The sequence below is a fragment of the Amblyomma mixtum genome, chromosome 5, assembly GCF_055824585.1.
Source record: "Amblyomma mixtum isolate Tamu chromosome 5, ASM5582458v1, whole genome shotgun sequence".
Classification (NCBI taxonomy): domain Eukaryota; kingdom Metazoa; phylum Arthropoda; class Arachnida; order Ixodida; family Ixodidae; genus Amblyomma; species Amblyomma mixtum.
The window spans coordinates 34,425,341-34,441,364 of record NC_143016.1 but is presented as its reverse complement, the minus strand read 5'-3'; the positions used below and the strand labels follow the sequence as shown (position 1 = coordinate 34,441,364).

At 44.9% G+C, this 16,024-nt stretch overlaps 1 protein-coding gene across 1 annotated transcript; it reads right to left on the bottom strand.

Annotated features, from left to right (window-relative positions):
* Positions 1-5,406: 5,406 nt before the first annotated feature.
* LOC149341719 ((3R)-3-hydroxyacyl-CoA dehydrogenase-like) lies at positions 5,407-14,334 on the bottom strand. The gene is made up of 6 exons (XM_089542014.1): positions 14,215-14,334; positions 12,449-12,533; positions 8,999-9,152; positions 8,591-8,804; positions 7,118-7,314; positions 5,407-6,301 (listed from the first exon to the last, which is right to left on the bottom strand). The coding sequence occupies exons 4-6, from the start codon at positions 8,784-8,786 to the stop codon at positions 5,897-5,899; spliced, it is 798 nt and encodes a 265-aa protein (XP_089398140.1). The 5' UTR covers positions 8,787-8,804; positions 8,999-9,152; positions 12,449-12,533; positions 14,215-14,334; the 3' UTR covers positions 5,407-5,896.
* Positions 14,335-16,024: the final 1,690 nt, after the last annotated feature.

Below are 16,024 nucleotides of genomic sequence, written 5' to 3'. Positions count from 1 at the left end.
GACCCCTATCTTAACGAAGTCGTACGTTCGTTGAACGCCTCTTGTAATAGTAATAAAAATGGTTTTAGAAGCTCCGAGGGAGTTCAGAGAAAGGTTTTCTGCTTATCATGCAAAATATGTCATGAATTGAGCGCCTACTCTCTTGCTGCTGCACGAAAAACAGATAGGATTAACTTTCCTGCCATTGACGTGTGATATTGTCATCCTCTTAGCAAATTATTTCAGAACTGTACGAACACGGTTGATAACGCGACAAGGAAATATTTTCGGATGTTGACATGGACTTCAAATGCCATTTAAGTCAAAAGTAAACTGGTGGGCGATCATACGATGAGATACCATAAAACTGATTAAGTAGTGTTGGTGGTAAGCACATTCGATTTTACTTTGATCACCTTCCCTTATAGCGTATTTTGACTTGATTACGACGTCACCTTTTCGTTCAGTTTCTGAGTGGGTTTCTGAAGGGTGGAAGCGGGCGCAGGGTGAAGGTGGATGATAGGTGGAGGTTGAGCGTGGAAGTGGGTGAGTGGAGACCTTTTGTAAGATGGAGGTATTTAATCCTCACCAGATCCGAGAAGATCGTCGGTTTTTCAGTGTTAATCTAAATACGTTTCTGAAGTCTCAGTAGTGTTATGAACGTGCACAAAAAAATTTCGCAGCCATAAGCTCAACAGTCCTTACTGCAAAAATGTTCTCCGTGCTCTCCGCTACGGACCTTCGTGCTTTCAGAAACGTGCAACAGGGCATTATGACGCATATTTAGTTAAATCTAGGCACTAAAGAGTGCGTATCTATTTAAAAGTTTCAAATATTTTCACTGCAAATCCCAGAATACAGGAGATATTTGGCTGCTAGAGAACAAAGCTGATTTGACACAGCAACAAAATTCAAAGACTGCTCAAAGCGACCCTCATAATACCCTGTGGTTGTACGGTTGGCTGGGTGGGGACATGGTGAATACTCTTGATGCGTTTTTTTTTATGATTTCACTAAGAGTCAAATGTGCATTATAATCTATGCGAGGTCTGACGAAGATTACACGTCTTACAAAAAGTAATGCATAATGCGCAAATTAATATCTGAACACATACCGCCAGGCGCAGCGCGCACAGATTATAAACAGAACAAACAAACGAAGTTAATTATTCACTACAATACATATATTTCCGCTTAAGAACTGTTTTCATTCCTCACAATGGAAACTTTTGACTAAGAGCAGTTTTTCATGTTGTTTCCAAATGCACGTTCTGGACAGCTGGAATTCCCAAAATCTCCTATTTTCTTCGATAGACGTGAATAAAAAAGTTTGTTTCCAATAACTGATTCTGCCTTTAGAGACAATTGTTACACTGTACCTAAAACAGTATATTACTGGTATCAGGAAAAAGTTTTTTTCTGCATGAACTGCAACATGTTCGGAAGTATATTCCGTTCGCATGAAACACAGTGTAATGGGGAAAGAGTGAAACAGTTCATAGCTATGAAACAGGAGTATAGTAATTTGAGAATAAGTGAAGCATGCTTTTTTGTAAGATTATTAACTTATTATAATTAGTTTTACTAGTGATTTTCCATATAATTGTGTCATTTCGAAGAAAGGAATTAACAGGTAAGGCCATTATATAGCTGTCTTTTTTATCCAGGGCGCAATTAAACCTGCTGATCTATAAAGGACACCAATGTTTTTTGAGATATGAAAATGTACACAAATGATATACTATCACGCTCAGTATGACCTGCAACGCACCCGAAGTAGGCCGACTGAGGTTTCTGCTGTGTAGCAAATCAGTCCGCCTTCATGCATATAGCACCAAACACGCACAAATATTCACGATACTCTTCTTTTCATTGGTCGCTAAATGCATAACTTTGAATGCATGTACCGTCTTTGCTGAAGTAACCATGCAACGGGTTTGCATGTCAGCCGTATAGTGGAGCCCTTACAGCACCCCTAAAGACTGAGAGGCCTCGAAAGGTGAGTCCTTGCTTGACAGGTATTTAGAACTTAAAGGATGTCATAATCGTGTCAGTGCACGGCTAAGTAACAAGCCACGTTGTCTGGTTACTTCTGGCAAAGACAATGTGTACACCTGACGAAACCATACTCTCAGGAATTTTGGTCCGTTACTCGCTTGCTCACCTGGCTTTCGTACTTAATTTTTAGTTTGGTTTGGTTTATGGGGTTTAACGTCCCAAAGCGACTAAGGCTATGAGAGACGCCGTAGTGGAGGGCTCCGGAAATTTCGAAATTTCGAAATTCAAGCACTTAAATCATAGATCTGGTCCATAATTATACAAGCGAGCGCTTAGTTATGAAAAATCAAGAGAAATGCTGTTTCTAGCGCTCTGATAAATCTACTTCGTTTAGGTTGTTCCTTGTCACTGATAGATGTTTCTTTTCTATTTTACTCTTAATCTTAACGTGTATATGGGAATTTGCTGTTATAATATTATAACTATGGCATGCGTTAAACCTACGTTATATCTGTTATATCTGTCCTTTCAGACGCTATTCGGCCTTGGGTGAGGAAGAAAGAGGCAAATGCTCGCTGCCTGACGAGGACCCTGACACCCATTCACTGGTCAGCAAGTAAAAGTGAGAAAATACATTATTATACAAATGCTAATTGCAAATATACAGTAATAAAAACACTAACAACAAAATTTTGCAATCTTTCGAACATGTATGCACTTTTTTCATCAAATAATAAATAGAAAACACTCACGGCATTGAGCATTCACTAAGACAGCATGTAAATTTTGAAGGCCTTTTTAAAGCTTCCAGACGATCTACACTGCTGCAAGATATTGAGGAAAGCTGGGTGGGTGTTCAGAAAGTTAGGGAATAAATGTATCAGTGTTTGGGTACCACAACTAGTTCTTATCGCGGGTAGTTTGAAGAAACTATATCTCCTGTTATACCGTGTATTACTGGGCAAACGCAAGTCGGATAGTCTGGTTGGATCTCGTATAACTTAATTTCTAATATGTGTGGCAATTTTTAGCTCGTAGAACTGGTTAACGTTAAGCACGTTAGGTCTTAGAAACAAGAAACACCGGGGCCCTGTGTTCTAACCACTCAAGGTGACTATAAACACCACAAATGATGTTTAAAAAAGACATCCCCTATGCTTCTTGGTTTCGGTGAGTGTTGGCTTCCGTCATGTACCTCATAAAGAGCCCCTCTTTTCCCTCCTCTTATCTGCTCATTATGAATGCAGGCGGCTATTGATTCAGCGGTAGTGAATGCGATATATATGGTCGGCGAAACTCCAGCTGTCTTTAACAAAAAGCGCTATTCCGCCCCTGAGTCACGAGTAAAGAAAAAGTTGTTATATCCTGATACCGAAAATTGCGCTGACAGGTTTCGTGAAATGTTTATCTCGGTCATTAAATACGAAAGCGTCGCTGGAATCTTTTGATATATTGAAACAAATCAGAATTGGTTTCATTGCTTCCGGAAGCTTCTGATGTTCACATCGAGATCAGCAAGACAACCATAAGTGGTGGTAAACAATGGCACGAAAAGTGGAAAAATCAGAATAAAAGATCAGCAAAACAGCCTCACTCATCTTAGTAAGGCTCGACATATTCCTTGCGCGAATGTATGGGTCCCCTTCCTTTTCACGTAGGTCAGTGTGGCTGTTCTTTCCCGCGCAGGTTTCAAGGAGTTTGCCTTGGCCGCATTGCGCGAAGCCCAGTAAAGTTCTCTGCTATCTCTTGGTAGGTTCTCAGCGAAAAAAAAGAAATAAACTTGAAGCATACATGTCTTCGACGAATTGTACGGAGTTTAATGGAGGAATAAACCTAGAGTAAAATTTTTTTCTCGAGTATTTTTAATTCTGCTATCCATAATTCTCATCAGTGCATGCTCGGTTGATTTACTTTTTTAAAAAAAAAATATGTACTGATAAAGTGAAATCGCTTCATAGTTGGCAGAACCTGTTCTTAGGTTGTCATAGATTACATCCTCAAATATTTTAGAGAGCACTGCTAGCGCACATATCGCCCTGTAAATCGAGAGGGTGTCATCATCGCCACCTTTGCGACTGGTGTCACTTTTGCATGCTTTAGTTCACCTATAAAATTGCCAGAAAGCAGTGTTAAATTAATAATAAAAGCTGGTATATGCCTATAGTTTAAAAGGCAACATGCGTATCTGCTTCGGGAGCAGCTCCGTCAAGTCATTGGTACATTGTTTCTTTTTTCAAAGTACCCATTATGCTTGTATTTCCATATAATTTGTCGCTTGCGCTTGAAGAAAGATCTAGCCGGAAGCTTGTGATGCACTCATTTGTAACAGGATGGCTGTAAATCTTTATTGAAGTTGAGCCCTCCCCCGCTTTTTTCAAGCGATTATTCATAACAACCTTTGTTTGGTGCCCATTTAACAATATCCCTCGCAGTTGATTTCTTTTATTCCAGGCTGTCATCCCGTTCACTGATTCCCAATTTTTTTTTTCGCCTGTTTGCGCATGTCAGAGGAGAGCCTTTTATAGTATCTGAGTCTAGGTCTTCTGAGGTCAGTCTGTAGCTTGGTCCCGAGTTTCTCGTTTGTTTTAAACAAATCCTGGCCACGTGTTCACACGAAAGTATGATACATTGATGAATGTCAGAGTTACAGCTGTAAGGATCCACACACGACCCACTTCAGTTGATGCGCAATGGCGTCGTGGTCATTGCAATACCCACAAAGTGCTATACCTGGCGTGCAGATAGCTTAAGTATGATAGGAGCCAGTCACTTTGCACACAGGAACAAACTCTCAACTGCTACTTTTCCACTGACGTTGGAAATGGCTCACGGATACCATCCGTTCACAGGAAAACTGTTATAACATATAAAAAAGCGTAATTTTCGTTCACACCGATAAAGTCATTATTAGCTGAATGTGTTCGCTTCTATGCTGAAGTTACTTCTTTGTGGCACTTCCCACGCGTGCTTAGCTCGCGCACAACGTAAGCCTCGTACTGTGAACGACTTTTCCACGTACATTGCTCTCAATTCGGAGTCATATCAGCACGTAACGTCATATTAGATGTTAGGAGATAGCAAAAATCTTAGGAGACCGCAAGAAACCAGCAAAAACCTCGGACTGAGCCGGTAGCATCATCACTAGACTCCACCGGAAAGTTAGTGACTGAATAAAATCTTGCTATTCCAATAACGCTGCTGGCGGTTCATGCCTGCTGGCGTATGAGCAAAAACTCTGATCCACTGGCAGCTTAATGACTCAGTATCAGGCTGTCTGTTGCCCCAGTCCGTAAAGAATAAGTAACGCCGAAAAATTGGTGTTCCACAGTGGAAACTTTATTTCTCATCAAAACTTGCGCCAGGAAGGGTATGAGGACTCCCAGGGATCTATGGATGTAAAGCTGAGAAGGGACTTCTACATATACGGGAATTAGCTCATTACGCTATTGTGTCATACCCTCCAAGTGGAGCTTAAGTGCCCTCCCTTTTTTTTTTCGCTCCAGGCGATGCACATATATCAGCCCTCCACGAGTCAGTCGGACACCACGAACATCCACCTTCTTCACACTGCTGTATTAGCGGAAAAGGGATGTGCTGCCTACACGAAGGTGTTTCGATGGACGTGTCCCACGCAGTTCGTTGGCTCCAGCGACATCTAACGTCATGCAGGTGTTGCTGTCTTAAATCGCAGTCGCGCCAGCGTTGCATGCGAAGAGAATCGGTTTCAGAAACATTTGTTTCTTCAGTGCAGGGAGTGGTACGTATCAACCAGGAGCTTCAGAAATCTGTCTCAAACGTGTGCTTTTGACAGAGCGTGACCACGTACAAGTCCTCCATCTTCACCGATCTGTCCTCGTGACGTTGCGGAGGTGCTATCAAGCATTACGTTCCGGAAATCATCTGCAGGCGTGACGTCACATCACATGCTGAGCCCGCCGGTGACCTCGATCGCGGCCCCCGTGACGAAAGAGCTGTCCGCGTCGTCGCACAAGAAACGTATGGTTCTGGCGATCTCCTCGGGCCTGGCTACCCGACCCAAGGGTGTGCGGGCGACCACGCATGCGCGATCCTTGTCCCCGACGTCGGCCGTCATGGCGGTCTCGGTGAAGCCCGGCAGCACAGCGTTGCAGCGGATTCCGTGCGCCGCCAGCTCGACCGCCGCCGTCTTGGTCAGCGCCACGATAGCCGCCTTGGAAGCGGCGTAGGCGCCGTGCTGCCGCAGGCCCGTGCGGCCCACTATGCTCGACACGGTCACCACGGAGCCTGTCTGCACTCCTCGCGCCAGCATCTCTCTGGCAGCCGCTTGCACAGTCAGGAAAGTGCCCTGCGATGCACACAAGAAAAAAAAGAAGAAATTAACCCTTTTTTTTTTCGCACCTCAGCGGCAACGATTCCTGGAAAAACCTCGAAACGCTCTTTCCTGACACTGCGACATCTTTGACTTTTGGGGGCGCCGTTTTTTCCGAAACCGACTCTTTATTTTTTTTTTCATTATGTTTTTCTTCTCCTCCTGCTAAACTCCTCGTTATTCCTCTTTTGTCAGGCTGGTTACCCCGAATGCGGTACCCAGCGCTAAACAGTGCCGAATATGTGTCTTCTATTCAATAAAGAGCTTCCTCCGTTCCTCGCGCTACTCGCGCTATTTCAACGATCTCTCAGAACAGGCGCGCCACTAAATGCAAAGCTTTTGTCTAAAACTAGCTTTGTAATAAGTCTTTTGTGTTAGCAAAACATAAATGCTTGGCACTCTAACGTCCGCAGCTCTTGGGTGCGGGCCCTTTTTATACCTGTTTAGATGCATCCTTCTATTGCGACGGCCGGGTGTTTTCTACAATATGTATACCTTCTTTCTAGACATCATTCTGTGTAAGAGCGGGGTACCAAAGAGCCAAAACACATATCGTGCTTGGTGACAACGTGGGCCTACGAATAACGCTTGAACTGATACATGATTTCCAATTGCTTTCGACGTGCGCGTTTCCCGTCCCGGCAGACCGCTATCGCTTCGATTGCTCACCCCTGTGTTCAGTCTTTCTTTTGTTTCTAAACCATTACCATTCTTTTTTTTTTTTTTACTCCGCTGAAAGTCTGCTCCTGAAGGGTGTTCTCCGTATACGTAGCAGTAGAATCATGAACTTACCCGCAGATTAACGGCCAACACTCGGTCGAAGGCGTCCAGTTCCATGTCGAGGAGGCTGACATTTTTGTTGACACCAGCGCAGCAAACGACGATGCTCACAGGCGGCAGATCTGTATACCCACGAATGCGTTCGAAGAGGGACGTCACCGACTCTGGGATAGAGACGTCGACGTCCAAGGCCAGGTGACGCTCGGCTCCTGCGCATACGAGAGGAGGTTGAGTTCACAGTTTCTCCGTCATACATCCTTATTGACGTAGTAAAAGACGACAGGCTGTGAGCTCCAAACCATTTGGTAGTATGCGCTGTTGTCGGTCTCATGAAAACAAAGGCATCAGCAAGCGCACGGAAGGCAGGTTCCCGCGAATGACCGGCTCACATATGGCAGCCCTCAAATAAACATACACTAACTCACAACAGACATTCCAAAGGATCATACTGACATTACATTGAATGTTTGCGCGCACTTCTGTGTGGCGGAACTTGCCCTAAGGTCGAGAATTATAGGCATCACTCTAAAGCGCTTGCCGATGGCTAAGTCTTGCGGTCTTGCGCAGACGCTTCCATTGCACGATATACGAGCTCGTTATAGGCACACAAAATATGGCGTTTATATCTTTTACATGTTTTAGTCGCATATTATCTGGAGCCGGAGGTGACTTGAAGGATCCTGACGTGAGCCATGCAGACGAAAGATTTAGCCTTTAATCATGGGTCATGTTTGAATTCCTGATGCAGTACTTCTTATTGCAAAATATAGTACTGACGGTAAATCTAAAAACTGCACGTATGCGTGTCGATTACACGATTTCCGATGCCTTTATGCGAGCTGAGTACACGACTCCCTTACTACACAGAGCGTGAATTGTACATGAACAGCCTCTGTCAAAACAAAATAGACCAATGAGCTGCTTCTAAACCGGGAAAAGTGACTGTTCATCATCTGTGGTACTCCTGACTTTCCGAGACATGACGACGACAGTTCTTCTCAATATTCATAAATATGGAACATTGGCGATTCCTTGCGAACCGCATAACATTTTCTTACTTCTTTCACTGCCTTCTTCATGGGTTTCCTCACGGTGCGGTTGAGGTGTACATCGAGAGTGAGACAGTTACTGTCATTTTCCTTTCCTCATGAGTCACAACCAATCATTAAAAACGCAGCATGACCAAGAAGAAAGTTATTTGGGCTTTTTACCTTTGACAAAGTCTGTACCGTCTCTGACAGAAGTAACCGTGCAGGCTCTATGTTTTGCTTCCCATTGGTATAGCGGAGCACTTCGCCACCCCTCAAGCAACTCTAGATATCTGTAAGGTAAGGGCAAGCCTTGTCCTCACCTCTGAAGAGCTTTTCATCTTTAGCAAAGCCGTAAGGGCTTCACAACAGATCTGAGAAGCAAACCATGCAGCCTGCTTACTGTTGGCAAGGGCGGCACCTGAGACAGACACATGCGCTCGCCCGACGTGCTCACCTGCGGGCAGCTGTGCCACAGTCTGGACGGCAGCGTCCAGGTTGCAGTCGGCGGCCACCACTCGGGCGCCCTGTGCGGCCAGAGCCTCGCAGACGCTACGGCCGATGCCACTCCCCGCACCCGTCACCAGGGCAACGCGGTCCTCGAGCCCCGATGTGGGCAGTACTTCTTGCGGAAAACAGCGAGCGGGGCACATGTTCGGTCCTCAACAGTTCTGAAAAGCACAAGTGAGGGAGGATGGTATATTACCGGGAGGAAAAACACTGATAGGACGATCATGAAAACTGATGCGATAAAGCCGCGATAGCAGTTGGATTTACCCTCGCTTACTTCGACGCGTTTACTCTAAGCATATACTTAACACATGCAAAAAAATTCACGCATGGAAAACATCTAAGGTCGACATACCTGAACGTCTTCACAACTTTCGAGTCGTTCAATGTACTCCAAGCTTCTTGGCAAAGTTTGTAGAAATCACCAGTAGAGAGGCTAGGCACGATATTATTGTGCAAACTTCCTTTGTTTGGTTGTCGAGACTCCCGCCAGATTTCACAATGGCAGACTGCAAATGAAGCACCACAGCAATTTCAGAAGGCTTCTTATACGCTGACACAGCAAACATTTTAAACCGAGATGACGCCAACAGCCCAATTGTTCTAGAACGCATTACTTTCACTTCATGTTTCATACCGAATATAGCTGTTATGGAAAACAAGAGTTCTTCTGAAAGGTCAGAAAAGGTCAGCGTTGACGTTCCGAACGTCATCTGCGAGAAGCATGTGCTCCTCAAACTGCTAAGCTACCCACATTCTTCACAAAAGCTGTGTTCTTTTTTTTTTTTCGCGTTCCTGAGTTGTATGGCCGTTTAAACTTCACCAACCACGTCATCCTGGAGTAATAAAAAAACGGTCGCACTTGAGACGCGGCCGAGACTTTTGCAATTAAGAAAATGGGCCCTCTCTCCGGGTCAATAACGCATCATTTCTAATTCATTGTTTATGTTCTCAAACTGGTATTTGCTGCATGTAAGCAAGAAAGCCTGCAGTATTCGGCGCCGGTGTTGTTCGTTTTTCGGTGCATCCTGTTTGTGCGGCTTTTCGGTCTGGGTAGAAGGCAACGCGCCCGTCTTCATGCCTATATGTCCCGCGTAATACGAGCCTACTGTTTTACAGGGAGAGCTGATTGGGCGAGGTTTGGCGACATCACCTCGTCGTCGTCGGTGGCGGCGACGTCGTCTATGCTTTCCCCTTTTCCTTTCTCACATCCCTTTTCTTCTCGCCCCTCTCCTAGGGACCGTGCGTTACGTACACAGTAACCTTCCTAGACACATACACGCATCCCGCACCTCCGCCGGCACCGCAATACCCCGTTACTGTTTACTGCACCACCCGGTTACGGCAACTCTCAACAAACACTAGGGCTTACTACTTGGCGCTAATGAAAGTGTAGCGGCATAAACGGAATAGGCATCCACCCCCCCCCCCCCCTTACCCAGAGCTACTGAAGACTCCTACTGGCATAATCATTTCGCGCTTGCTGTTATTTGTATATAGAGGTAATTACCGTCTGGCAAGTTTATTTATGGCTGTTTGTTTTAAGCATTCAATACCTCTAGGCAAATTAAGTGAAACCTGAAGCCAAAAACGCGGAATAACATTACGCCGAACATGACGGTGAACTTTTCAACATATTCCGAAACTTTCCGTCTGATTGATCTTCACCAGTAAAAATCTTCAGCCCCGACAGGGATTTGAACCGGCCTCGGTGCATACAAGCCGGTTTCGCTTCCCGCTGGCTTCGACCAATCGGCAATCGACGCTTTAATTTTTTTTTTACATTGTACTCATTACATTTATATAATGCCCCATGCGCATAAACTATTTACAAAGAGTTCAGCAAGCGGTATCAAGTTCAAGCACGCCCTGCATGCAACTTCCGCTTTCGTATTCTGAGTAAAAAACAAAATATTCCTTTCCGAGACACGCACAGATCATAGAACGTCGAAAATATGCTATATTAGTTAAACGCACCATAAAACAAGCGGAACCAACTTCAACAGAACAGAACATTTTTTTTTCTTATTTGACACAAAAAGGTGAAATGAGAGAGCAGAGAAAAAGCTGTTTGAGCACAGCTTAACAGCGCTCCATCCCCCCAAAGGCAACACTAAAATCTTGCATATTTCACGTTTCAAGATTACAGGGAAGGCCTATAGATTTAAAAAAGTTAAATAGTGCATACAAGGCTACAACCTTCAAAGTTTCGAAGTAACAAAGGTACAAGACTAAGAACAGTAAATGTTCACAGGGAAAAAAAAAGAAATATAAAAATGAGGATCGGACAAATGTACGTAGAAGAGAGTCATACAGACGCAACGCATTTCTCTAAAGCGAAAACACTAATAATGACACTGAAATGAAAAACTTGTCCACATTGATTTTTTCTACTGGCATCACAAATTTTCACTATGACATAACTGTACTTTCCGCTGCTATACTGTACTGTATAGGCGCCCTTTGCAGCAGTTGTGTGCAACATGGCCCTTCGTTAGAAATATGCATGTACCGGGTTACTTATAGGGTTACTTTAGCTCATCTGTGCTCCGGAGAACGGAGGTCCGCAGTTCCCCCTCACTATCTACAGGCTGGAAATACAGAACGAGCCGCACTGCCAGAACCAGAAGCGAACCTGGTTGCCTGCACTTTTTCACAAAAAAAGTTTTTCACAAACAGACGCATATTGTAAATAGACCTTAACGTACACAAGTTTAGCGCCGCTGTGAATGGCCCTTGTTTATTTTTGTGTTATTACTATAATTGGGCCGCCGCGGTGGCTCAGTGGCTATGGTGCTCGGCTGCTGACCCGAAAGACGCGGGTTCGATCCCGGCCGCGGCGGTTGAATTTCTTTGGAGGAGAAATCCTAGAGGCCCGAGTACTGTGCTATGTCAGTGCACGTCAAAGAACCCCTGGTGGTAGAAATTTCCGGAGCCCTCCACTACGGCGTCTCTCATAGCCTTAGTCGCTTTGTTTTGTTTGTTTGTTTGTTTATGGGGTTTAACGTCCCAAAGCGACTAAGGCTATGAGAGACGCCGTAGTGGAGGGCTCCGGAAATTTCGACCACCTGGGGTTCTTTAACGTGCACTGACATCGCACAGTACACGGGCCTCTAGAATTTCTCCTCCAAAGAAATTCCAGCCGCCGCGGCCGGGATCGAACCCACGTCTTTTGGGTCAGCAGCCGAGCACCATAACCACTGAGCCACCGCGGCGGCTTCTTAGTCGCTTTGGGACGTTAAACCCCATAAACCAAACCAAACCATTATTATTGGCAGGAAGACTTATGCGTGAGCAGAGTGCTTTTAGTCGTCGTTCAGGTGCAGAAATAGAGGGGAAATCACTTTTTTCGCACAGAAACTTGAGGCAAACCTCGTACGTCACTGAGCCTTGACAGAATGAACTCTGCGAATGAATAAAGTGATGACTGCATTTAAGTAGCGAATAATTACGAGCATATAAAAGTAAGTTTCCCAACAGCGGCACTTTCTCTAATTATAAAAGCTGGAAAAAAGGTGGTTGAGGCGAATTGACCGATATTCTGGTTAGCACGAATAACCTTTAAAAATTACATAAAAAGTTAGTAATGGTAACATTTAATGGGTTGCGGCAACCATAAATAATGAAAAATAATAGCCCCTGCCAGCATCACTTACGTAATACAGGCTTAAACCGATTAAAAAATAAAAGAGGAAGTCCTAGGGCAATTGGAAGTTTTGCCACCCGAAGGTGGAAAAATAAAATAAAGGAAGGGGGGGGGGGGGGGGGGGGGGGGGGTAACAATCGGAATAGTTGCAAAGAATACCTTTGATCACAGCGGTGTATCTAAACGGCACATCAGGGTCGTTGTGCAGCGCACACCAGCTATCGACTTGAAGATCGGGGAACACCTGCGACAGTAAAATCTGCAGCTCGTTTATATAGGTTTTCCCGATCGGGGCTTCTTGTCCTCAAAGACGTCGACGCGCGTCATCACTTTCTGTGCGCGTGAAGAATAGAGATCGTGATATTTCGAAAACGCTGCGAAAATATAAATATATTCCTAGAAGTTCCCAGCCGCCAGATGTCAATGCGCCTGTCAGCACGCTGCGGTATGCGCTCTCCCAGACACTGCAGGCGTCTCCTTGCGGTGGAGCCTGTTCCAGAACCTTTAACTCACTGCAGCAGAGCAAAGCATTTCCATAATTTCTTTCTTGCTTTGCAAGCTCACAAAGCCATTGAACCCATCTGACTCCGCTAGGCGGTGAGCAAACGGCTTTGTCTATTTATTTAGCCTATTACTTACGGAACTGGCGAAGGAAATGGAAAAAATACCTAAAAACACCTTGTTCAAAACACTAGGAAAGAGGCGCGGCTAACTGCGTCAATATGTTTACGTCAATAACTTAAGCCACGTAGTTAGAGCGGAGACGTCAAAGCCCAGTATTTTTTTTTTTCATACGCGAGTATGCCAGCTGCTCATTTAATCGTATTTCACTACACTCGTCAAAATCTACACGCGTCAAAAAGGCTATCCGTAGCAAAGAGCAGTTGAGTGCAATATTTCGAAATGCATTCTCGAAACGTACCAGCTGTCGTCTGATAGCCAGAGGAGCTAATTCGTTTGCAGTCGACAAATTGTGCTGTTAGTCGAACCAACATGACATAAAACACGTTATTAGCATTCAGTAAGAGATTACTCCCAAAGTATGTGTAAGAAACTCACTTTGACCATGTTTTTTTTTTCCACGTATGATACCCTTCAAGTATTTTAATGTTTTATGAAGTAGTAAAAATAAATTAAATTTGGTTTCTGGTTACGAACGAATATATCATTTCCTGAAGGTCCGGTTCTTTTGAGGACAGTGCGGACAAATTAAGTTCATCTGCGCAAGAAGTTAAGCGCGTTCTCGTGCCTAACAAGGCATTTTTACTGGAAATGGAGCTTTTATAAGTTATCAAACGTCATAAAATTTGGTACACATACCGCCACCGCCGGGGCGTTTTGAAGCGAAATCTCCACTACAGGACCTCGTGCTTCGATCGCCGGGTGTCTAGATTTGACCTTCAGCTGAGTTCGAGGTCAAACCATGAAAAAAGGAATCGAATCAATATCTATGACGGGGCAGTGCCGCGGGACTGCCTGCTCAAAGTCGTGTTCTACGTAGCACAAATCCGTGCTTTCGCTCCGATTCGAATGTAGTAAATATTCTCTGTTTAGTTTTTTGGCAAAGCGAACTTCGATGACGGCAATAGTTTCTGTGCGCGGATCCTGGAGGCCCACTCAATTCCAAGCGGGGATCACGGAGACACTGTTTCCGTCGTGACGCCGCAAGTTTGAGTCATTAAAAACTCGAGTGCAGCGCAGTGGGAGAAGATGCTTACCAGCAAGGACGAAAAGGAAACCCCCCCATCTAAAGTCAAGTAATGCGGCGGCCCTGGAGCTGTGGGAGGTGAAGCTGACCAGCGCACGTCTGCCTCGATGACCGGGCAGTGGTCCCTATCATCACCAGAAGCACTGAGCCCGGGACTGAGGGCCCACCCACATGCGCTCCAGCCACCGTCCTCTTCAATAAACATTGACTCACTCACTCAGTCACTCCCTCATCAGCAATGCCTGGTCCAACGTGACAAGCGGGCAGCAGAAGCAAGTGGCGCCCTTGGTTGTGGACACGCCCGCTGGATTAGAAGAGCGACTCAAGCAGGACCTCAAGCTGCGATAACAGCAAATAATCAGTAGTGTTTTTTTCGCTCTCTCTCATAGGGTGGAAAAAATGAATTGTTTCTCAGCAATAAATTAGCGGTTTATTCGTTTTTATTTATACATACATACATACATACATACATACATACATACATACATACATACATACATACATACATACATACATACATACATACATACATACATACATACATACATACATACATACATACATACATACATACATACATGCATACATACATACTGCAGCCCTTTCTTTCTAGGCTATAGCAGGAGTGGATATACAGGCATAAGGCGCACAAAGGCGCCAGTGGCCTACACGGCAACACCAAAAACTATAAACAAGCAAATACCGCATGCACTCGAGACCGAAACAAACATCGCTGCCGACCAAACACCAACATAGCCAGAAAAGGCTGTAGAATTGATTTGCAATCAAGAAAAAAAACACGAATGAATGGAGTGGTCCAAGGCGTCCCCCTAAAGGTCTAAGTAATTCATTGAGTGTTCCCCCTTTGTATCATGCCTGCTCGTATGGTTGCTCGCAACACTGTTGCTGTTGACTAGGTACAGAACTAGACAGGTGCGACGTGAGCTATGATTAATTTTATAGCACCTCATCTATTTTATGGCGGCAAAGTGGCAGCGTGCACTTTCCAGGACGATGCCACTTTACACGCGTTTATTTATTTATGGTTTCACTGCTTGCTTATGCATGCTGCGACGAGGCCGCCGCAATCGACAGCCCTCGAACTTCCTTGCGAGCTGCGAGAGCGACTGTTTCGCCTTCTTGACGTTAATTTTAAGTTTTAAACGTTAAGCAGTGTTTCTGTATAAACACACATGTTGGCACTCCACAGTGCGGCGACCCCGTCGCGTTCTTTCTCGGCGCACACCAAGCAGAGGCAGATGCGAGACATGCCGCGTTACTAATGCAGGAAATGGATTTCTTGCTTCTTAAGCACCGAGATTTCTCGTCACGCATAAAAATTGTATATGTGTGAATTAATCATAAAAAGCGACCCATGATTCCTGCTTCGGCGACCACAAGACAGGACGCGCGTGGGTCTTTAGCATTCCGCCTCCATCGAAATGCGACCCCCCCCCCCCCGTTGCCGGGATCCAACCCGCGTATTTCGAGTCAGCAGCCGAGCGCCATAACCAGTGAGCCACCGCAGCGGCTCCAAGGTAAATGTATATGACGGAAGCCAACAATTTTTAAAACCAAGGAAAACATACGGGGACTTCATCTGTGTGTTTATCAATGGAAAATTCGTAGTGTAATCATTTTTACCTGAAATATAATTGATTAGCACGTAGAGGAAAACATTTACTGACACCAAACGTGACCCGCGATTCGTTTTTCGGCAGACTCGAGACACGCCCGCTTCTTCGATTGTCATTGAGATCGCATAATACACCCGAGACATGCAAAAAAAATACCAGATTGTAATTTCACTAACGAATGGTTTTACGAACGCTCACAGCCCACGGTGTGCCAGCAGTCCGTATATAGCGCACAACGCGCACTAGAAGACGCAAGGTACATTGTTTGTTTTGATGATGATGATGTCCTCATGCTTAAGCATCTATAGGTTCTTCTTCTTCCACTTATCTTTCTTTCTTCTCTCCCATTTCTCATCTCCATCTCTTATCCACATATGGCAGTAGTAGTAG